This window comes from Camelus bactrianus, chromosome 1, assembly GCF_048773025.1.
Source record: "Camelus bactrianus isolate YW-2024 breed Bactrian camel chromosome 1, ASM4877302v1, whole genome shotgun sequence".
Taxonomy (NCBI): domain Eukaryota; kingdom Metazoa; phylum Chordata; class Mammalia; order Artiodactyla; family Camelidae; genus Camelus; species Camelus bactrianus.
This window is the reverse complement of record NC_133539.1, coordinates 119161319-119186198: the sequence shown is the minus strand read 5'-3', so window position 1 is coordinate 119186198 and position 24880 is coordinate 119161319. Positions and strand designations below refer to the sequence as shown.

At 45.9% G+C, this 24880-nt stretch overlaps 1 protein-coding gene across 4 annotated transcripts in view; it reads left to right on the top strand.

Moving 5' to 3' along the window:
- The window catches only part of PLCL2 (phospholipase C like 2), a 256524-nt gene that overhangs the window by 179683 nt on the left and 51961 nt on the right, over positions 1-24880 (top strand). For all 4 annotated transcript variants that reach the window (XM_074371915.1, XM_074371904.1, XM_074371911.1 and 1 more), the window contains 2 exons: positions 9183-11669; positions 14100-14303. In XM_074371915.1, the coding sequence (XP_074228016.1) occupies positions 9183-11669; positions 14100-14303 (2691 nt within the window). The remainder of the gene's footprint in view (positions 1-9182; positions 11670-14099; positions 14304-24880) is intronic.

Sequence of the window (24880 nt, the reverse complement as noted above, 5' to 3'; positions counted from 1 at the left end):
CTCAGTGCCACCATCAAGTTTTTCATTACTGGAGAAAACCAATGAATTCTGTTGCAGTTTACATTGGACACAGATGGAGATGATGGCTTTGTAAATTTACTTGGAATAAATATTTCAGCAGTAGTGAAAGTGTTTCACTGAAAGGGTGTTGTCCTGGAAATATTGTATTCCGTTACGGTCCTCTGATTTTATAATTAAAGACCCCAGTGTCTTAAAGGCAACTGCAACACATGACATAGACTGATCTGGAAGCTTTAACCTGACCTTGAAAACTTCATCTTACAGGAATTGGAAATTTGTTTTCTTTGCATGTAGTTGTTTTGAACATGGGAGTAAGACGTCAAAGGAATCGTCTGAATAATTCTGACCAGAGCGCTTAGAGCAAAGTCGTTTGATTATTTTTTAGACAGAACTATAAAATGGGGTTCATTGCTTCAGATTTTTAAAAATATGTGAATACTTACACATGAGTTAAATTCTAATTTTCACTATATTGATGGGATTTAAAATTAACAAATGACTAGGAAATGATTGACTTCCTTGTCCTTCATAGATATGGGGGTGCAGCCTTCTAAAGCTTTATGCTGAGAGGGCATCTGTCTCTCTTTGATAGTTTCCCAAGGTGTCTTGGGCATAAGCTCCATTTGGTCATGAGCAAAAGTTCCATGGTAGCATTAAGTAGTGGCCTTGGGTAAATAAGACCCAGGGAGAGTGATGTTCATTCTGTTTCTTCTGGGGTGGGGCTAACTTTTATCAAATCCTAAATGATGAGAATATTGAAGCTACACATATATGATAGTGATTTTTTTTTCTTTCATGAAGAAGTAGTTTCAGCCTGAAACGTATTTATTGAATAGGGTCTAATGTTGGGTGTACAAACCTTCAGGCAGCATTCAAAGCCCTTACCAAATATGAACTCAGCCTATCCTTACAACAACCCTATGAAGCAGGTACTTACTATAAATATGGTGGGGGCTGAAGGTATTTCTGTAAATGTCTATTTTACAGGTGGGAAAACTGAGACAATAGAGAACATACAATGCTCTTTGACTTCTTGGGGCCCATTGCATCTCCATAGGTGGTTCCAAAACTAGAAAGTCTATAAGCTATTGGATTATTTTGTTCTACTTTGGAATAAAAACCATTTCATAGCTCTAATAAGAGCTCTTTCTGTGATTGATTGATTTGGCTGTTTTCATTATAAAATTCCTTTACTTGTATCCATATATTATGTGTTTTTTTCCCCTTTCCTGTCTCTCAGTTTGTCATTTCTCTTTTGGAAAGCCTTAAAATTCCCTTTGCAACCCTGTGAAACATTTCTCCTCTGCCTGTAACACTCAAGACTGGCATTCTTTCTTAGGAAATGATCATCTTTTTCTTTGCCTTCTAAAGTTTATGTTAAAGCCACAATTCTTAACTTCTTCGAAGAAGAGAGAGAGGTTTGCAGATTACTTTCAGAATCCAATCACAGTCTTACGGAGCCTCTGAAACTCACCTGGACCCGTCAAAGATCTACTTCTATGTTAGGGAGACATTTGTCTCTGAGAGCAGAGGGAAATCTGGGGACTAGCGTCCTTTACAAGAGAATAGCTTTTCCCATTAAAGTATTCCTTAAATGTAGTACCTTTGCCAGTTTTGAGTCAAGTAGACAGCCTGTGGTTGGATGCAAATGGATCACCTGTAATCCATCTGAACTATCTTTCTTAACCTCTATATCTCACTTTTTCACTCTTGACTACCTTAAGCTTTGTTCTTTGTATTTATTTTCCAGCAGTTTGACTATAATAATGTAAGTGTAGGAGTGTGTGTGTGTGTGTGTGTGTGTGTGTGTGTGATCGTGCTTGAGTTTCTTGGATCCAATTTTGGAAAATAAAATTCTAGGACATTATTTCTTTAAATATTTCTTCTGCCAAATTCTCTCTCTCTCTCTTTTCCTAGTGGGACTCAGTGTTCACATATGTTCACAGCAGCTCTGGATGCACTGTTTTGCATTTTCACGTTTTTAACCTTTTTGTGTCCTAGCTTGGATAATTTCTGTTGACATCTCTTCGAGTTCACAGATTCCTTCCTTGGCTGTGCTCAGTCTGCTTATAAGCCTATCAAAGGAATTCATCACCTCTGATATTTGGGGTTTTTAAATAGCATTTCCATTGGACTGTTTTTTAAATAATTTCCATCCTTCTGCTGAAATAGCCCATTTGATCATGAATATTGTCTGCTCCTCCCCTCTGCCCCTGTCCCCAGATTCTTTTGTATATTAATAGTAGGTTTTTTGTCATAGAAAACAAACTTGTGGTTCGAGAGGGGGAAAAAGGGGTTTAGGGGTAAATTGGGAGTTTGGGATATCTATATAGAAAATAGAACAAATTTATATGGCACAGGAAATTATATTCAATACCTTGTAATAGTCTATAATGGAAAAGAATATGAAAAGGACTATATATACATGTATAACTGAATTGCTATGCTGTACACCAGAAACTCACACATTATAAACTGACTATACTTCAATAAAAAAATAAATTTAAAAAATAATAGTTGTTTTAAAGACCCTGTCTGATAGTACCAACATCTTGGTTACCTCTGAGTCTGTCTCTGTTGATTGGTTTATCTCTTGACAGTGGTTTTTTTTTTTTCCTATGTTCTGTGTGTGTGTGCTGTAATTTTCATTGAATGCTAGACATTAATAAAGACTGAAGTCAATAACATTTATGCTCAGAAATGAGCGTGGGTCTTATTCTCCCAGGTCATCAGTGCTGGGGAAGTTGAGTGGCTACTGTCTACAGTTGGTCTGGGTTTATTCCGAGCTGCTGTTGTGACCTTCAGTGTACCACTGGCTGCAAATCCCTCTCCCCAGGGGCCACCATAACCTTGTGTTGATATGGGAACTAGGGTCCTAGAGGGTTTACTCATGGTTCCTGCTCTACCCCAGCTTTCATCTGCAGATGCCTGCGTTGGAAAGGGGTCTCTTTCCACGCTCCTGCCCCTCCCCTGTGGTACACTTGCCACGTGGTGCCCGGCTTCTGGTGGAGTTGGGGGTCTCTTCATCCTCCTGGTCTAGGCTCACTCTTAGGCAGCCCTGTGCACGTGAGACCTTCTGGGTGTTCCTGCCCTGCTCCCCAGGCAGCCGGCTCTGCCTGTATCTGTGGTGAGTCTGGACAGGAGACAGTTTTCTGCTCCTCTCTTGGTGGCCACAGAGTTCTGCTGAGTCCAGGGTTCTTCTAACCCCTCTGGCAGTAGATCTTTGGCTGCAGAAGTAGGTCGATTTTGCTTGCTCCCTCCCCCAGTGGCCCAGGGAGAAGAGGGGCTGGCCGCCATTCCCCCAGGGGCTAAGGCTTTTGCTTCCTGAAAGAGGACAGATGGGGAAGGAGGCAGAGTTCTTTGCTGTCCCCATCGCCTGCTGCATACCTGTGCCCTGGTCCCCTGCAGAGGGGCTCTCTCCTGCTCTGCCCCTGTCCTTCCCAGGAGCACCCATGAGGGCTCACCTGTGAGCACAAAGTCTGCCCGCGTCTGGGCTCCCAGTGACTCCACACTGGGCCTTCAGGATTCCCTTAAAATCTTAACCAATTGCCTTTATGTGCCTCCATGATGGCCTCTCCCTCCCGTGCTCTGCAAGATGGGGAAGCACAGCCTGGGTCCTGTCTCTCCCCGGAGGGGCTTCCATTCCCCGGTAACTGCAGTTCTCTGATGGATACAAGACAGGTCGTGATGTTATTGACAGTCCGGCTTTTCCTGGCTCAGTGAGAGTGACGTTCTCTCTTGGCTTTCTGCATTCCCGGCTGTCATCGGAGCTGAACTCGCCCGCATTCAGGACTTTCGGATCACCCAGAGGTTCCCAGCCCATCAGCAGACGAGGGAGGAGACGGTCCTGGGGCCAAACAGCTTTCTGTTCCCTCAGGGAAGGGCCCTTCCACGGGACCTGGCAGCTTCAGCATTTAACCACACCTAGCTTTTCTTCATGTTATTTTATCCTGTTTCAGTGCATCTGATCTTATAAAATGACCTTCAGAGTTTTTGCTACAGATCCTTTTCTTTCTTTCCTTTTTGCTCATCTTGGAGAGCACATCAAAGTTTTAAAGATGTATGAAAAACCTTGCGAGGGAACCCTGATGTGCCGGCCCGACCTCTCCCCTCCATTCAGAGCTGTTATTACTGAGCCAGAGAAAGGTCAGGCCTTGCTGTGCTTGTGTGATGGGCCTCGAGTTGTTTCTGGGGGTTTTGCTTTGCTTTGTTAAGGACAGAATTTTCTCTAACCCAGCGTTTCTAAACTCTCTTTAATCCTAGACTCCCTTCAATAAACATAAAAGTCTCCAATTCTTCTTTAATGTTACTTATAAATCAGATTCAATACCTTGACTCAAAATGAACCAGAAGGATAAATGGCTGCTTTGTCCTCGCGCTGCGTCCTGGTCCTGTTTTGTCCCCACCCGCATATAGCATCATGGTGAGACTCGGGCACCGTCTGTGCCGGGGTGTGAAGCTAGATATTGATTCATCATTTTCTCGTGGTGTTTCTTGAGAAAGAGGCAAACAGAAAATGGAAACAAATCAGTTTAGAAATACAAGAGGTCATTAAAAAAGAACAAAATAATGCCATTTACTGTAATATGGGTGGACCGGAGATGATCGTACTAAGTGAAGTTAAGTCAGACAGAGAAAGACAAATATCACATGACATCACTTATATGTGGAATCTAAAAAAATTATACAAACGAACTTATTTACAAAACAGAAACAGACTCAGACATAGAAAACAAACTTACGGTTACTGGGGGGGAGGGGAAGTGGAGGGATAAATTGGGAGTTTGGGATTAGCAGATACAAACTACTATATATAAAATAGATGAACAAGAGGTCCTACTGTACAGCACAGGGAACTATATTCAATACCTTGAAATAACCTATAATGAAAAAGAATATAATATATATATATATATATATATATATATATATATATACATGTATAACTGAATCACTATGCTGTACACCAGAGACTAACACAACATTGTAAATGGACTATACTTCAAATTAAAAAAAGACAGAAGAGGGGGAGGACACAGCTCGAGTGGCAGAGCAGAGGCTTAGCATGCACGAGGTCCTGGATTCGATCCCCGGTACTCCCTCTAAACATACGTGAACAAACCTAATTACCTCCCCCTGCCCAAAATAACATTTTTTTAATTAAAAAAAAGAAAGAAAGAAATACAAGAGGAATGCCGTAGGACTGGGGAGACGATTCTCTCCCAACAGGACATGAGACGAGACTCGGACTCCGCGGGTGGGTTCTCCTGCTCCAGGAGGCACTAAAGCAGTTGGATCAGAGCCAAGTACTTCTTTGTGACCAGCAAAGAAGTGAAGCCCACCTGTTTGTCACCTCATTTCAGGATGAGAATTTCTGAAATTGCCTACACCCATTTATGAAACTGCCACCTCTGAAATAGCCCAGATGGGAATTTTAGAGGCCAAAAGGCAGGGACAGACTGCTGTTAAATAAAGTAGGCAGTCTTATTACAAATAGGCAGGTTTTTCCATTGGGCTCCACGTGGCTGTTTCCGTTTTTTAATGTTACATGTACATCCTATAAACGTTCTGATTCTCCCTGAGTTTGCTGTGGTGCAGAAAAGCTTGGGTAGCCTCCTCCTAGTTCATCTTTTCCATAAAATCATCCTTGGTACGAGCGTGTTGTTCTGTAAACGAGTGTCATTTACATGTGTAAACAAATCTTTAGGCTTCTCTTCAGTTCAAAGCTTCATGATTCCTTATGTAGATTTCAGAATCCCAGGGTTGACAGGGAGGTGTGTTCTTCTGGAGGCTGGACTTCTTCCAGGCTGGGCGTCAGCTTTGTGTCCCTTCTCTCGGGGTGTGTTAGCAAGTGCTGATCAAGCAGCAGAAACGCCCCCCGGGTCGGAGTTGACGTGTAGTTTTGTCCACTCACAAGCTTTGGGCAACGGGTACTTAAAATATTAAGACCCAGTTCTGAAACGTCATCTATACTTTTTTAAAAAAGTATTCGGAGGCATCTCCATCTCATCAGAAACGTGTGTTTTTCCCCCCAGGTTTCAGGTGATGAGCACCTGTAAGTTACATGCATTTAATTCTCCTTTAGTTAAAAACCTGTATGTGTGGCACATACGGTTCAATCACTTTTTAATTTTACATTTAAACAAACTCACACTAAGAGGAACATAGCAAATAGGGGGTGAGGGTAGAGCTCAGTGGTAGAGTGCATACCTAACATGCGCGAGGTCTTGGAGTCAATCCCCAGCACCGTCATTGAAAATAAAATAAACCTTAAAAAAAGAAAAGAAAGCAGGTCCCAGCCCTGCTGCTGCTGAGCGAGCTCGGTGTTTGGCTCATGCCCCGTTCCTTCGCTGCCAGGCTGGAAAGTGAAGGCGGGTGCAGATACGTAGGTGTGGGGTGACGATTCTGGGGTCAAGGCGGGCCGGTTGGGGGCCAGGATCTCCCGCTGATGAAGCTCAGTTCTCCTCCCTCCCACACAGCGCTCTGTCCTCCTCGCCCTGTCCTCTGGGCTCTGGGGGAACAGTCCACCTTCACACCCACCCGTGGCTTCCAGCCGGTGATCCTGGTCCATCCAGTGATGAGCGCAAGCTCAGGTCTGTCGTCCTGTTGGTCTCTAAGCCGGGGAGAGGATGGGGCAGTTCCAGGCGAGAGCAGATTGAGGGGGAGGGAGGAGAGGCCATCTCTGGTCAGGGGAGTCCCCACTGTCAGTACATCAGCCTGGGCTTGGGTGACCATCATCTCCTTCATGTGTCGGAGTCAGTGATCTGAAGTCACCGAGCAAAGCCTGGCCTGGCTTGTGAAAAGCAAGGCACAGATATGCTGTTGACATTGCTGCTTGTCCCACAGACGTGGGTGTATGAGCACATGTGCATGTTACTCACCTGCTGTGCAGTTTGGCTTTTTCCTCTTAATAAAAAGGAGACATAGTAGGGAGGGTATAGCTCAGTGGTAGAGTGTGTGCTTAGCATGCACGAGGTCCTGGGTTCAATCCCCAGAACCTCCATTAAAATAATAATAATAATAATGAAGTAAATAAATAAACCTAATTAGCCTCCCCCCAAAAGGACAAAATACTGGGCTTTAGGGAAAAAAAAGGAGACCTAAGAATTAAAAATGTATCACTTGCAATAAATTAGAAAGTGGTAGTTAAATATTAACCAATATGTTGAAAATGACAGAATAAAAGATTACAGTGTTGAGAAAGTGCTGTACGTTCTATTTTAACGAATAAATGGGTAGGCGCCAACATTTATCTTTGTGATTGCTTTTTACTAGTGGCAGCTTTGAGATGTAATTTATAACAACTGCAAAATTCCCGGACTTAATTAGTATTTTGTCTGCTAAAGGTAAATGTCTGTTTTTAAAGGTAAAGACAGCCCTCATTCTGAAATACAGGGAATTCATACATTTGTTTCACGCCCTTCTGAGTGGCTGATTACAAATTTAATTTCATGCCGACTTGCTTGAATAGAGAGAACACAGTCTCAGCTTTCGGGACGGGAACAGCTATATCACGGTGTATCTTAAGGACACAGTTATCGCAGCTTTCATGGCTCTTGCAGTTTATTGTTCTGAGGATCCAGTGTTTTATCTTGGCAATTGGATCACAGAAGCCTCTATGGTTCATTTTGAAACTTTGAGGGAAATGATCCCCATATGATTTAACGTTTTAGGTCTAATTACCTTCTGCAGATTGCTTCTGGAAGTATGGGTAGTCAAAAAGTAAAAGTGGCTTTAAATTTCAGACTTAGAGAATGGCATAAGCACTTTTTAAAATGTGGAGGTTTTATTCAAAACAGATTTCTCTCCAGCACAGGAAAGGTAGAATGAATGCCTTTGTATAATAATATTTTGCACACTGCTTTCTTTATGGCCATGAAAGGTATAGAACCCCAGCCTCCATCTCTGTTTCTTATTTATGAATATAATGACTTACTGAAAAATTATCACACACTTCATGTACCTCCTGAAAGGCAATCACGTTTTAGGTTGAAATTGTGAAAGATGTTGTAAGACCATTTGACCAATTCTTTAAAAAAAAAAATAATAAAAGTGTCTGTCCAGGGAAAGAACTTAAATACATACGTAGACGTGGAGTCAGCACCCGTGACATCGTGCACCCTCACCAATCCTGAGGCGTCCGGATTGGTGATGCAGACTGCTTTACAAATAGATGCTGCATGACTTTCTCACTTGTTGGTGTTAATAGCCTGTGAACATTGGAAGAACTTAGGTGCCATTGTCTAGATGGCAGCCTGGTGCATGGTAGCAGGCTTCCATAAACCCACCTCCAGCACTTTAGCAGCTCCTCCAGCTGAAATCTGGGCCTCCCACCCAGACTTAATCCAAGTAAAAATCTGAAGTATTCAGGACCATGACGAATCTAATCTGAGATTCCAAAGAGCCGGGGACTTTTGCTGGAATTCCAACATCTACTCATTTGACACACAATGTAACGGTTCACACTTGGTTTCCAGAAATAGCCCAGACATCTTCATGAGTCCAGTTGGTTAGGAAGTGGCTTTCAACTTGATTGGACATTCCCATCCCTGGAGTGTTCCCTAAGCTATAAATTCCCGGCCACCACCCCCTAGAGAGCTGAGACCATGAGGCTGGGGATCTGCATTTTAACCAGGTAATCCAGGTGATTCTGAGGAAAGTGGCCTAGTGACAACCCTTTGAGAAGCACTGGTACAGGAGATGCACACACAGCAGGACCTGCTTAGCGGGTGTGTGACCTGTGCACCTGCACAGTCTCGACACGCAGAGCGACCCTGTGCTTGGCTCACTGCTCTTCCGTGAACTTCTTGAAATTCATAATAATTTTTGAACGAGGAGTCTGCGTTTTACTTTCCCCCGAGCCCTGCAAATGGTGCGGCCAGTTCTCTCTGCTAGCTTTTATTGTGTATTACTGGAAATGTGTTTCTGGACGTTCATGGATTGCAATTATTCCATAGCAATTCTTTACCTGTTTGTATTAGGCTGTAAACGCCAGGGCCACCTCTAAGCTTTGGAAGTGAGTATCATTCATTGCAGGACACACAACAGGAAATTCTAAGAGTATGATTTATTTCCCCAGGGAAGTTAAATTTTTCTTCCTAGTCCTGAGCATAGAAACCTACATCTGTGTTATCCTGATGCACTATTATTTTTCCTCCTAGGATGGTACAAAACAAAAGAGAGAGCGGAAAAAGACCGTCTCGTTCAGCAGCATGCCCACGGAGAAGAAGATCAGCAGTGCGAGTGACTGCATCAACTCCATGGTGGAGGGCTCAGAGCTCAAAAAGCTTCGCTCCAACTCCAGAATTTACCACCGGTATTTTCTGCTGGACGCTGACATGCAGAGCCTGAGGTGGGAACCATCTAAGAAGGACTCTGAGAAAGCCAAGATTGACATTAAGTCCATCAAGGAAGTGAGAACGGGGAAAAACACGGACATATTCCGCAGCAACGGCATTTCCGACCAGATATCTGAAGACTGCGCGTTTTCGGTCATCTACGGGGAGAATTACGAGTCGCTCGATTTGGTGGCCAACTCTGCAGATGTTGCGAACATCTGGGTCACGGGCCTGCGGTACCTCATCTCTTACGGGAAACACACACTCGATATGTTAGAAAGTAGTCAGGACAACATGAGGACTTCTTGGGTTTCGCAGAAGTTTAGTGAGATTGATGTAGATAACCTTGGACATGTAAGCCTGTGCAGTGCTGTGCAGTGTATCAGAAACCTCAATCCTGGCTTAAAAACGAGCAAAATTGAGCTCAAGTTCAAAGAATTGCACAAATCCAAGGACAAAGCTGGTACTGAAGTCACCCAGGAAGAATTTGTTGAGGTTTTCCATGAGCTTTGTACCCGACCTGAAATTTATTTCCTCTTAGTCCAGTTTTCAAGCAATAAAGAATTCCTTGACACCAAGGACCTTATGATGTTTCTTGAGGCAGAGCAGGGTGTGGCCCATATCAACGAGGAAATAAGCCTTGAAATTATTCACAAGTATGAGCCATCCAGAGAGGGTCAGGAAAAGGGCTGGCTTTCCATAGACGGGTTCACTAATTACCTTATGTCACCTGACTGTTACATATTTGACCCGGAGCACAAGAAGGTCTGTCAGGATATGAAGCAGCCCTTGTCTCATTACTTTATAAACTCATCTCACAACACGTACTTGATAGAGGACCAGTTCCGAGGTCCCTCTGACATCACAGGGTACATCCGCGCTCTTAAGATGGGCTGCCGGAGCGTCGAGCTGGATGTGTGGGACGGGCCAGATAATGAGCCTGTCATCTACACAGGCCACACCATGACCTCTCAGATCGTCTTCCGCAGCGTCATTGACATCATTAACAAGTACGCGTTCTTCGCTTCAGAATACCCTCTCATCTTGTGCTTGGAAAACCACTGTTCCATCAGACAGCAGAAGGTGATGGTTCAACACATGAAGAAGATTTTAGGCGATAAGCTCTACACGACGTCACCCAACGTCGAGGAGTCGTACCTGCCATCCCCAGATGTCCTGAAAGGGAAGATCCTGATTAAAGCCAAGAAGCTGTCCTCGAGCTGCTCCGGCGTGGAGGGAGACGTCACCGATGAGGACGAAGGGGCGGAGATGTCGCAGAGGGCGGGCAAGGAGGACGTGGAGCAAGCCAACCACGTGCCCGCGAAGCGCTTCCAGCTCTGCAAAGAGCTGTCCGAGCTGGTGAGCATCTGCAAGTCAGTGCAGTTCAGAGAGTTCCAGGTGTCGTTCCAGGTGCAGAAGTACTGGGAGGTCTGCTCCTTCAACGAGGTGCTCGCCAGCAAATACGCCAACGAGAGTCCCGGGGACTTCGTCAATTACAACAAGCGCTTTCTGGCCAGGGTCTTCCCCAGTCCCATGAGAATTGACTCCAGCAACATGAACCCTCAGGATTTCTGGAAGTGCGGCTGTCAGATCGTGGCCATGAACTTTCAGACCCCGGGACTCATGATGGACCTGAACATCGGCTGGTTCCGGCAGAACGGGAACTGTGGCTACGTCCTCCGTCCGGCCATCATGAGGGAGGAGGTCTCCTTCTTCAGCGCCAATACCAAAGACTCTGTCCCAGGAGTCTCCCCGCAGCTCCTTCACATCAAGATCATCAGCGGGCAGAACTTCCCCAAGCCCAAGGGGTCCGGCGCCAAAGGGGACGTGGTGGACCCTTACGTCTATGTGGAGATTCACGGGATCCCTGCTGACTGTGCAGAACAAAGGACAAAAACCGTGCACCAGAACGGAGACGCCCCCATATTTGACGAAAGCTTTGAGTTTCAAATCAACCTGCCGGAACTGGCCATGGTGCGCTTCGTGGTCCTGGATGATGACTACATCGGGGACGAGTTCATCGGTCAGTACACCATTCCCTTCGAGTGTTTGCAGACTGGCTACCGCCACGTCCCACTGCAGTCGCTGACCGGGGAGGTCCTAGCACACGCGTCCCTCTTCGTCCACGTGGCCATCACTAACCGAAGGGGAGGCGGGAAACCTCACAAAAGGGGCCTTTCTGTGCGGAAAGGGAAGAAGTCCAGGGACTATGCATCCTTGAGAACGCTGTGGATTAAAACCGTGGATGAGGTGTTCAAGAACGCCCAGCCCCCGATCCGGGATGCCACGGACCTGCGGGAGAACATGCAGGTACGCTCAGGTGCCCGGCTGTGTTCCTCTGTGCGTGTGTGCATGTGGTTTATGAGTGGGTTGGGGGATTTCTTAAAATACAAGTGTATTTGATCCTAAATACTTTGTAAACTCCACTTAGTTATTAGAAGGTTTACCACTGGTTTTTTTTTTTTTAACGTCTAAATTTCTGAAACCACAGTTGCTATTGAAGACGCTGACAGCATGTTGGAAGGAGCCAGCCTTGTTGCGTTGTCTCACAGGGGTCCTGGTCTCTGTTAACCGCCACTCAGCAGCCCCCCGTCTTCTCTAGACGCCTGCATGGGAGTGTCTGATATTTCTGAATATTCCTCAGCTGGGACACGCACTAACAGCCCATCGGAATGGAAGGGACACTTTCCAGTCCTGTCTTGTGGGGCTGCGATGCTGGGAGACTGGCGATCCCTCACACCAGCCAGAGTGTTTGCGCCTGTCTTGACTTTAGAGCTGTTACCTAATCATTTAAGTTAAAGACACGTCAGGCCTGTATTTATTAGATGGTGAAGATAATTACCTCTGAACCACATTGTGGCTAAAGGTGGCCAGTGAGGATTATGTATGTCATTAAGGATCGTCCACGTGTCTTAACAGGACACTGGGGCCGCGAGCAATGCAAAACCAGGCAGGGAGGGCCTGCCTCCCACAGACGCTGGCCCTGGCTGGTCCCAGTGTGTGAGCACTCTGGGCCAGTTTGAGAACAAAAAACCAAAAAGGTAGATACATCTTTTTGTGTATATATATATATGTATCTTTATAACGAGTATGAGCAGAATGCCAGCAGCAAGTAAAATTAAAAGACCTTCCCGTAATAGAGAAATTGCATTTTCTGTTTGTCTCAGAGTAACTGCGTCACAGCAATGTGGAAGGCTGTCCCTATTTCTGAAGGTGATGTGGCTGGTGGACCTCAGCGCTGAGCGGGCCCCGCCTTGCAGTTGCTACTGTGCACATGAAGCCAAGCGTCACCCTCTGGGGCCGCGTGTCTGCACTGACCCCCCACCCCACCCCGGCGTGGTCGAGGGTGCCTGCGGGGCACAGGCACAGGGGCCGGGATGCAGCCGGGAGCAGACAGATGACTCTGGTCGGGGATGGGCAGCGGGAAGGGAAGGGGCAGCAGGTAGCAAGCTGAGAATAAACAAACAGGACAAGTTGGGAAGATGGGGAAGAAATAACAAGGAGGAGCGATGGAGGGGCTGGGGACCCCCTTAGATCTCAATTAAAATTTATTGTTCTAGGCAGTCAACATCCAAGTGATTTGGAACAAAATGATACACATTTTGATGTTTGACACCCCTATTTAAAGCAATATTAATAAAAAGAAAATGGTGAAATTTAAAACTGGTTAGCAGTACTAACTCCAAGAACTGGCGCATCTGAGAGCAGAGGGCACAGGGCTTGGAGGGGGGCATAGATACCCCCACCCCCCGGCTGCCGCGCTTAGCCCAGATCAGGAGCCAGGTGTGCCCGAAGAACTCCTATTTCAGTTAGAATTTACCTGTTATTGTAGCCCAGTGATTAAGAGTATAGGCCTCAGCCTCTGTGGACCTCAGGTAGGATCTTGGCCCCCTTACCGCCCAGCTGTGTGACCTTAGACAGGCCACAGAGGGAAGTCCCAGCTGGGGTTCGGCTTCCTTAAGCACAGCCTGGCTTGTTGGGAGGGTCAGCTGTGGTCACGTGTATTACATATGCCTCAGATGGAGCTGGCCCTTGGTCAGCGCTCAGAGGATGCTGACTCCTGGCATTTTACAGTGTGGGAGGGCCTTCGTTCATGGGTATTTTAATGGCGCACCTCTGGTGATTAGAAAAAGAAGAGCATTGGGAGCAGGAGAAGCAGTGAGGTCCCTGGAGATGGGACTCAGGGAAGGGAAGACCGTGGGTACCCAAGGTCTCCCGTGGGCAGACCTCAGAGTTCCCTTAGCTGTGCAACCAGCAGGCATAAACAGGTGAGAGAGACTCAGGTTTCTGCCTCCCAAATACTCCCCTCCCTTTCGGATGGCTGGCATATTTGATATTTATTTTAAACCTGATTTTTTTTTTCTTAATTGTCACCTTTTTGAATGCAGAAGATTTTTTTTTTTTTTTGGTTGTTTGCTCATAATTACATATCAGCCTTAGCACCACTGTGAACTTTGATCTGAAAAGAGGCTTTGCCCTTGGGAAGAATTTAACTTATTTGCATTTTCTGTACCTCTGATAAATTGTCATGACAAATGTCCGTAACTATGTTTGCTTTGGAAAATAGCCATGTTTTCCCCCCCAGATAAGATAATTTTTAGCCACGTCTGTTGTAACACTGCTAATACTGTCGTACCAGGCAGTCCAAGTATAACCCAGTGTATATCAAGTGTAATAATGTCCATGAGAAGTTAGACCCCAGGTGAATTACAGCGCACCTTGTCTCTTCCCACTGAGCAGAATGCGGTGGTGTCCTTCAAGGAGCTGTGTGGCCTCTCGTCTGTGGCCAACCTCATGCAGTGCATGCTGGCCGTGTCTCCCCGCTTCCTGGGACCCGATAACACGCCCCTGGTGGTCCTGAATCTCAGCGAGCAGTATCCCACGATGGAGTTGCAGGGGATCGTCCCTGAGGTTCTGAAGAAGATCGTGACAACTTACGACATAGTGAGTCCCTCTTTGCACTTTTCTGGAGCCTGGGGAGAGGGGGTCTTGGGACAAGAACCCGGACGTGCTTGGGGGCTCCTGCTAAGGTGTGCTTTCCTGTTTCACGCTTCATTTTTCCTGGGTTGTAAAAGTGATTCCTCCAAGTTCTCTGTATTTGAAAGACTTGAGTGTTTCATTGTTGCTGTCTTAGAAAGCAGGATTCAGACCCTTGCCTGAGCTGGATCAAATAGTCATTAGCTTTTCACAGACGTATCTGAACTGATTTCTCCAGCATAGTCTATTTTCCACACGTAGATGATAAAGAATTTTTTTACTCTGTCCCCACAATCTGCCATTGATACACTCGTTTTTATTTTGTCTCATTTTTCAAACCGGCAAAGGAGAGAAAGTTAATTTTTTTCTAAAATGTATTTTAAGTACCGTCGGGGGGTGGGGGAGGTGCTCCTGTCACGTGACTCTGCTGTGTGATGCTTTCCTGCCTCACAGCAGCTGCACTGAGATGCCTGTGATTGGTTTGGTTTGGGTGGGGAGGGGGTGTGTAATTAGGTTTATTTATTTATTTTAATGAAGGTACTGGGGATTGAATCCAGGACCTCGTGCATGCTAAGCACGCGCTCTACCACTGAGCTATACCCTCCCCTAGTGCCTGTAATTTGTAATCAGCTTGGCATTAATGAGGTAGCCTCAGGACCCTAGAGTACTACATTTTGCACTGAAGGTATGTCCTGCATTTTCTTAATTGCATCCTGTTCTTGCTGCACGTTTTGATTTATCGTAATCCTAAGGGAGGCGTCAGTGGGTGGACAGCACTTGTTTCCAGCTCACAGTGTACAGGACCCACGGTGAGCACTGGCAGCTCCTCTCCGGCAGGTCAGGGCCAAGGGTGGCGGTGGACAGCCAGTCCCCTCCCAGATGGGCGAGGCAGTCAGCTGTTACCATTCCTGGTGCTCGGAAGTAAGAGGCCCCACCCAGCACCTCCCCACCACACACACACACACACACACACCAAGGACACGAGCGAAGACCGCAGAAACATGGGGCTGCTTCTGATGTAGCCCGCTATGGTCTAAGACAAATCAGGATAGGCGTCGTAAACCTTAACAGAAATATCTCTTACTGTTCTATAAACTGATCTGAAAGCTGCAGTTCAGAGGGATTTATACCACTTAAAGGAAAGAAAAAAATGCTTTAGGTCAGCATTTCCCACAGTGTGTGCCGAGGAACCTCGGTTTCCTAGGATGTTAATATGTATCACATGGGAGAAAGGGTTCCATGTTGGAATGATTTACGGAAATACTGGTTTGACCACAATTAATCCGCTGTCTTTACTGCAGGACTGCTCAGGGCCTTTTACGGGCTGGCACAGTGATTTCCCGAAGGGTGATGGAGATCACAAATTGGCTTGGCCATGGGGTACAATTTCCAAAAACCAGAGTTCAGAAGGATTTTTGTTCTTGAGCTTCTTCACTTCTTGGGTGAAGAAATCTCTGGGTGCAGAAGATCTGGAAGCACAAATCAGAAGAATGCAATATCATTTTTGCTGTCTCTCTTTTCCCCAGATTTGAGAAACAGTTGCCGCACGTGTACAAGTTTGAGGCGTGTGCAGCATGAGGGTTTGATGTCTGTATACTGTGGAATGCTGACCACCGTAGGTCCAGCTAACATCTGGCTTCTCATACAGATACAGGTTTTAAAAAAACAAAAGGAAAAAATGTCTCCCTGGGATGAGAGCTCTTAGGCTGTACTCTCTTAACGCCTCCCCGATCCATCAGTCGTCACGTTGTACATTTCGTCTCTGATTTACCTTATCCTAACTGGAAACGTCTGCCTTTGACCACCTCCTTCAGGTCTCCCTTTCTCCACCCTCCACTTCTGGTAACCACAAGTCTGATCTCCTTTTCTAAGAGTTTGATATGTTTTTGTTTCTAAGTTTCCATATGTAAGTGAGATCATACAGTATTTGTCTTTCTCTGACTTACTTGACTTAGCGTAGTATCTTCGAGGTCCATCCATGTTGTCGCAAATGGTAGGATCTCCTCGTTCTTTGTGATGGAGTAATATTCCATTATATGTATTTATGCATAGATGCCCATCAGTAGACACTGAGGCTGTTTCCATGTCTTGGCTGTTGTAGACAGTGCTGCTGTGAACACGGGGGTGCAGGTGTCTTTTTGAGTTAGTGTTTTCATTGCCTTTGGATATATTCCCAGAAGGAGAGTTGCTGGATCATATGGTAGTTCTATTTTTAATTTTCTGAGGATCCTCCACGCTGTTTTCCATAGTGGCTGTGCCAATTTACTTTCCCACCTAGAATAATACAGGCTTTTTAAAACAGTGCATCAGTTCGTCCCTTTTAAAAAAGTGGTGCTTGTCCTTTCTCCTGGGTTCCTATGCGGCAGGCACACGCTGTAGCAGGTGTTTATCACTCTCGGCTAGTCCTGGCTTCGAGTTCACGGTGATGTCCAAGAAATAAGGACGGACCATCGGACCGACCCTGCAGGCGGACCTCGGGGGTGGCAGTCGACCTGCAGAAAGGAGGGAGGCGGGGGGGCGAATGTGTGCGGTGAACATGCGGGAGCGCCGTGCTGGGTGCTGGAGGGGCCGCACAGAGGGGCATGAGGGGTCCTGTCCAGGGAGCCGGCCAGGCTGCTAGGACGGCAGCTGGGGGACCAGACCTGAGCAGCGTGTGCTGAGATTCCTTTGCGGGGGGAAAAGGAAAGATGGGAAAAAGAGGAAAAAGTGAAAAAGTTTGAAAAGCTCTTCCATGCTGTTATTCGGGCTACTTAGTTCCTAACGCTCTATGTTTTATGAGAAGAAGCCAAAAGAAGTAGCTGATGGTTGTAAATGCTTTTGAAATGTAAGCCACAAATAAAATCCTCAGACACTTTGCTGACCTGTGGGGTGAGCAGTGTCTAAGGTGACCCCCCCGTAGGTGTGTCACTGCGCACGCAGGGATGTGTCCTCACGGTGACCTTTTTAAGAGGAGCCTCCTGAGGGTGGGGTGTGGTGCCCCCCGCAGGTGATACCTGGTGGGGGGCTGAGTGCTGGTCTGGGGCAGGAGTGTGGTCGTGGCTGGGGCGACACCGACACTGCCCCCCAATAGCCCCCACAGCATCACTTGGCCCAGGAGGCGCTCGGCATTCCTTGTTCCCCGGACCAGTGAATGATAGCACTCACTACGTAACTCTTGTTTGCATATAACTTTATAATTGTGTTCCTGGAGACATGGTAAGACAACGTATTTGCCAGTTTAAATTTTTGAAATTGTGGAATTAATCTTCCATAATGTTTAATTGAAATAGTGGTGCCTGCTGCATGGTACCCCAGGCTTTATTGATTTGTTCTGTTGTCAATTCCACCTGAGAAACCGAGCCATAAAATATTGAAAATTAAATTCAAATTTTTATAATTTGAATTTTAAACATCATAATATTGCTACGGTGATATTATAACTCTTGTAATGTTTTACAGGCCATGTTTTTAGTGACCTAATGGTTTCTCACCCTGTGACAATTAACTTATTAAGGCTAGCTAATGGAATTGACCAAGTATTGATGGGAAATGTACTAAGGTCTTGGGTAGCCTTGATTTTTGTACTGTTACATTGCACTTAACCCAAAATGAACCTTAGAAATAAGATCCTGTTTCATCTTGTTGACTTCCCATTTATAGTTTGAAGACTCCAAATGAGAAGTTAGTGTGGTTTGAGAAATCCTGCCCCCACCACAGAAGTCCAGTGTCACTGCTCATTCACATCGCTGAAGCTCGCTCTCCAGTGAGGACAGGACTGTGCAGTCCTAAGAGTGTACAGATGTGTATCTGTGCTCCTGAGATTGGAATTGCTTTTCTGTGTCTGAACTCTTATTACTAAACTAGTGCATCAGACACTTGCCAGTGTCCTTGTGGGAAAGGAGGCTGCAGGGGAGGGGTTGGCCATGGGAACATGGACATCGTGGAAGCCAGTATAGAGACCAGGAAAGAGTGCCCTGCTCAGGGCGGCCACCCAGCCCGGTTTTCCTGGGAAAGACCCTGCTGATACACCTGCTGTCCCAGCGGGACCAATGCTTCAGTGTGTCCCTGTTTAGGTGATTAGTTGTATGGCCACCCTGCCCATGGCCCCTGGATTGTCCTGGTGGTGCTTGTGATTACCAGCAGGTCTTCAAAGCTGCCCGGGTGGTGGTTTTTCCCCCGTTGGTGGTTCCTCCTTGGATCCTGGAAGTGGGGAGGTTTGAGCCTGGGACCTACCTAGCTCAGGAGGCGGCTGTCAAACCATTCAGGAACAGAGGAGAAAGAGGGTACAGACACCTTCTTAGACGAGGCAGACGGGTAGAATAGGGGCGGGGTGTGCAGAGTGGGATTGGCTGTGCGTGGTCAGACACGTGAGGCTTTCCTTCCCTTGAGGTGTTCACCGTTCAGTGGAAGAGATGACATGTGTCCATAGGCAGTGAGGCGACAGAGAGCTGTCTTGAAATAATGTGAACACATGATTTGAATGTTCATGGGAGAGAATGGTCAGTTTCAAGGTTAAGAAACCCTGGCCTTTGAGCTAGACCTTTAAGGAGGAGTCGGAGTCAGCAGGCAAGTACGAGAAGGAGACTGTCACAGGCTGGGTTCTCAGAAATGAGAAGCACGTATCCTGGGAAACGGAAGTGTGGCCCGTGGGAGTTCTTGCACCGTTGCTCAGCAGCGAAGGGCTGGACTCAGGATGAGGCACTGTGGACTGCAGGAGGGCTAGGGTGAAGGAGACTCAGGCAGCTGAGTGCCTTGATTTTGCAGATGAGAACACAGAAACCCTGTGGTCCCTCACACTAGTGGCAGAACCAGGTTTAGAGCCCGACTAGTCTCTTTGTCTAGTCTTTTTTTCTGTGATCAGGTCAGGAAAACTAGGCACACGCGGTAGGTGGATGGATGATCAAATCCAATAATAACAACCTGAAGGTGTTCAGGTGGGGCTCTCGAAGTCATAGGTACCTTATTTGTGATTCTCACTCCTCTTAAAGGTAGAGAAGAATTCATTTTGCATAGTTTGGTGTCTATTAAAAGGCAGGTTCAATGAGCTTAAGGAGGATTGTATTCAGTAGATCAGATGCCACTCAAAGAAGTCTGACTGTGAGTCCCTGAACATATCTTTCATGTGATTGCTTGAGAAAACAGAACATTTAAATATTATACTTAAAATGTGTGTGAATGGACTTGAATGCATCCACTGGTGAGAATCAGAACGACTGAGCTTGCTGTCTCATGTAGTTAAAGGCTGGGTCGGAGAACATAAGGACTGTGTAGCCTGAGTCAGAGAGAGTCTAGTGAGGAAGTGGTTTCTCTGCACAACACACGACGCTCCTGAGTGGACGTGCCAGGCGTTCCAACACCATCTCCCCTCTCCCATCCACGCAGGGGATCTCAGTCATTATCTTTTTAAACTAAAGCTTTCACCACCACCCCCCCTTTTTTTTTTTTATTGAAGGATAGTCAGTTTACAATGTTGCATCAGTTTCTGGTGTATAGCATAATGTTTCATTCATACATATACACACATTCCTTTTCATAATCTTTTTCATTACAGGCCATTACAAGATATTGAATATAGTTCCCTGTGCTGTACAGTAGGACCTTGTTGTTTATCTAGTTTATGTATAGTAGTTACTATGTATATAATTAGTAGTCTATTTTATATATAGTATATCTGCAAATCCCAAAGTCCCAGTTTATCCCTTCCCCCCCTCTTTGTCCCCTGGTAACCATAAATTTGTTTTCTATGTCTGTGAGTCCTTTAATGTTGATGAAAGTAATAATTCAGCTCTCTAGTTACCTTCGTTTATTAGTTTCAGATTTACCATCTGCTTGAGGCTTAAATTTTTTAAAAAATTTATGAGGTCTGTACTAACACCTAGAGACCGAGAAGTCAGCATTCTTCCTCTACAGAGAGAACACACTGGGCGTTTAAATGTCCTATGAGGTGTTACATAAAGAGAAAGCTCTCTGTAGGATTCTTTCACTGGACTTTGAGGATGTTATTTTAAGTGAAATGAGCCGGACGTGGAAAGACACGTACCACGTGGTTCCACTCATATGAGGATCTGAAATAGTTGGGTTCTTAAAATCAGAGACAAGGTTGGGAGTTACCAGGGGCGGGAAGGAGGGAGAAATGGGGAGTTAGTAACCAGCAGGCGGAAGGTTTCAGATGAGCGAGATGAACTAGCTCTCAAGATCTGTGTACAGCCTGGCCCCTACACCCAACAGTGATGTGCTGTACACTTAACACCCGTTGAGAGGGCGGATCTCATGTCAAGTGTTCTGATCCCAATGAACATTCTGTAAAGAAAAAAAGTTTTGCCTTGCTTTTGCTGCAGTTTCTCTGCAGTACGGAATATGCCTCAGTCATTGTAATTAAGTTGAGGACGAAGTTGCAGGGGAGGAAAAGGAGAGAAGAGCAAAAAGTCAAGGAAATGATGCCCCACCCCGTTGCAGGCAGCCTGGTAGCTCCCAGACGGGGCAGCGGACTCTCGGCCGCACCTGCTGGCTCAGACATTATCCCGGAATTCATTCTTGTCCCTGCGCTTCCTTTGTCTCTACTTTCTATCTGAAATGAATTTGTTTCGATCCTTTACAGCTTCACAAAAATCTCGATTCTAATTGCCTTCACACTTAATCAAGAAAGCGTGCCCTGGGGGAGCCATTTATCCAGTAGAGAGCAGTGTTTTTTAGTGTGTAAAAAAAAAGAAAAAAGGAACGAGATGCTCTGTCTAGGAGGATGTTATTTGCTCTCTGTGAATATTTTTATATGCGTTCTGAAGTGGTCCCTTCTAACTCAGAACTTTCGTTCTTAAACAAAACATGGTTCTTTAAATAAAACATGTGAGAGGAAGATTTTCTTACACAGACATGCTGGCAGTCGGCATGCAGCGTCCGGAGTATCTGCTGCATGTCGTCGGTGTGGTTGCATGTGTTTGGTCTGGCCGCTGCTTGATGCAGGGAAGAGATGGATCACACTTCATCATTAATGGGGTCTGCCCGTCTGGACCAAGGCAGAGATGGTCAGTAATAAGGTTACTGTTGGAATGTATGTGTGTATTTGCTTAACTGGGACATTGTGCTGTGCATCAGAAATTGACACATTGTAACTGACTGTACTTCAATAATAATAAAAAAATAAGTTTATTGATTCCTCGTCTCCTCTGTGGCTCCTTTTTTCACCCTTCTGCCTCAGAACTTCACACTAAAAGCATCTTTTAATTGGAAGGTTCAACTTTCCCATCTCATACAGGGAGGTCTAGCCAGTGACGTCTCCAAAAGCAGTTGCCCCGGAATCATTGAAGCCATGTAGCTGACCCACCTCAGGACAACTGCCAAGCCAGCAGGAAGGAAAGAGAGGTGTTTAAAGGATAGAATGTGATTACAGCATCACCCGTGTCATCTGTTCGGATGGAGAGGCTGCCACTCGGCTGTTAGAAGCAGAGAGGTCGGGAAAGTTTAGGGAGACAGGGCTTCAAGGGGCACGTGGCGGTGATGACACCACTCTGCTTCTCATCCTTGGTCTACATGTCTCCGTGGAAACCATCAAGGAACACGTGTTTAGAAGTACTCTTACACACACACACACCAGACACTGAGCGCTCAGTTGGCACAGAGTAAGTAGCATGTTAGGGGCCGACAGTCCCCTTGGAAGAGCCTTCATCTCACAGCAGTTGGTCCCCTCAGATGGAATTTGATGCTCAGCTCCCAGGTCTCGGGGACGACCGAGACGCAGAGCTTCATGGAGTTCCCCACGTCGCCATGTGCTGTCTTCCGATGAGAAACAGTAAAGGATATTAAGCCAGCCACTGTGTCAGCTGATCTGCTAACCGTCTGATTTAAAACTCCCGAGTGGGCCAGGGAGTGACGGAGGTGCTCTCCAGAACCTGGAGCCCACTGTTGGCATCATGGCTTCAGTTCTGGGACAATTTCATTTGGACCAGGCCACCTGGGGAGCTGTTCTGGGGTTCATGGCTCGGGGCCATGCAGGTTTGGTGGGGTTACCACTGTCTGACTCTCCATTAGAGCCTTTCTATGGCTCCTTAAGGGGGCAGAACGAGATTGCTCATTTTTCAAACACTTTATATCACTGAATCTGGTAGGCTATGTCCAAAATATGTCTGAAACCTTAAGCTTCAGAAAAAGTTAAGGAACTTCTTTTTAAACCTCTGCTTTACGCAGGAAGCACACCACTCCACTTTTGATAAAACTGAGATCATTGAAGTGCTGCAGTCTTTTTTCTTCCCAGGCAAGACAGAGGAACTGTCTCCTCTGTTCCCACCAAATTCTGCTATGAATATTGGATTCTGCTCCTGTATAATTCCTTCAGAGTTTATTTTTGATACATGTGCTTCTCAACTAGAATTCATTCCCTTTATGTTTCTTCAGTGGCTAAAGGCACCTCCTTAAGTCATTTGCTGAGTTCTTCTTCCCATTGAGGACTCTACAGGACATTTTTAAAAGCACTGTGTACATATTTAAAATCCTGCACATTCTCATCAATAATAGAAACAGTTCCTTTGGTTGGTCACTGCGTGCACCGGCAGCTTGTCAAAGCTGGGAGAAGTGTTTGGCTTCCTTGTCCTGGTTTATTCAGCCAACTTTCTATCCCTGTTAGACTTTTTTTCCTTCTTCTTTCTTCTTTTTTTTTAATTGAAGTATACTCAGTTACAGTGTGTCAATTTCTGGTGTACAGCATCATGTCCCAGTCATGCAGATACATACATATGTTCGTTTTCATGTTTTTTCATTGTAGGTTCCTACAAGATACTGAATACAGTTCCCTGTGCTGTACAGAAGGACTTTGTTGTTTATCTGTTTTATATAGTAGTTAGCATTTGCAAATACCAAACTCCCAGTTTATCCCTTTCTCCCCTGGTAGTGATGAGTTTGTTTACTATGTCTGTGAGTCTGTTTCTGTTGATGAGATCATTAGTGTCATCTTTTTTCTTTTTTCTTTTCTCAGGTTCCACATAAAAGTGATACCATATGGTATTTTTCTTTCTCTTTCTGGCTTACTTCATTTAGTATAATGATCTCCAGGTCCATCCATGTTGCTGCAAATGGAATTATTTTATTCTTGTTTATGGCTGAGTAATATTCCATTGTATAAATATACAACCCATTAGACTTTGAATAAATGCAATTTGAGTGACAGCAGCAGTGCTGGCCTGTCGTGGGGCAGAGTTTGAGTTCAGACTGTACAGAGGGGGGTCTCAGAAAGGGAGGGAAATGTAGCTTTCCCAACCCTCTTAGGGGCGGGTGGGTGTCCCTCAATTTTAGTTCAGTTCGGTAAAAGTGATCTGTTGCCTTCATTCACATTGTCCATTTTGGACTGTGATTGCTTGGCTCTTTAGGACACCCCCCACACACACACACATGGAGGCTGGTCCTTGCAGAAGAGGAGTTTCCTCGCTCCATCTCCCGTCCCAAGGGCTGCAGGAGGCGGGCTCCAGTGTTCCCCTTGCTGCCCTTTCCCTCCTCCATCCTTGGGGTGCAGACCCCATGCAGCCTTGGCTGGTGGAGGGACAGTCTCATCGACCCTAGGGATGACACTGTGGGATCTGTCTGGGTTGTTTCTTGATATGTTAAAATCATTTAGAAAGTCGTTTCTCCTTGACAAATCCTGCCTTTCCAGCCGGTCCTGTTGGTGGGAACCCAAAGAAGAATCTAATTTGACCTTTAAAACTGAGAAGTGTCTTTGTTTCTACAGGGTATCTGCTCGTCACCCAGGCTCTGAAAGTCACTGTTTGAGTAGGCGGAAAGCCCCCAGGGCAAAATGATTTATAAACTGTGGAGATGGATCTGGGAAAGAAGCCCCTTTACCCGACCCCCATCACACCTCCATGACTGCCTCCCCACCCAGCTTGCTGCCTCCCCTCCCCACTGCCCTTCCCCCCGGATGCCCAGAGAGACTGGCTTCTCAGATACCACCCGGTGGAGGACCTGGGTGTTGCAGGGAGGAGCCAGAAGGTAGAGATAGAAGTGCAATGTGACAGCTTTAAGGACTAGGGACTACATTATGATCATCACGAGAAATGGAGCCAAATTGCTCTCTGTTACTTTGACTGTTGTTGCTGGTGAATAACTTTCTTCTTAGAGCACCTTGGGAAAGTGGCCTCCCTTTGATGTATCAGGATTGATGAAGAATTTATGTTAAGCCTAATAATTGCCAAGAGAGGGAAAAAGGGGGAAATGACTTTAGGGACATGTACCTCGTGTATATGCGTGTGTGGCGCGCGCGTGTGTGTGTGTATGTGTGTATTCTTCTAGCAACTGAAGTTTTCCAGAATCAGATTTTTTTTTAATGGAAATACTGTGGATTGAATTTAGGACCTTGTGTGTGCTAAGCAGGCACCCTACCGTGAAGCCGTACCCTTCACCCAGAATCAGAATTTTTGATTTGCTATTGAAACATGCATCAAACACTATTAATAATATACGGCCCTTTCTTAAAGAAAACGTCTTTACTGCATCCAGAGTTTGTTTGCCGTCTTGAAGTTTGTACTGACGGCCATGGTATCTACAGCTTGGTGTTCTCTCTGCAGCTAGTTTGGTGGTGGCTG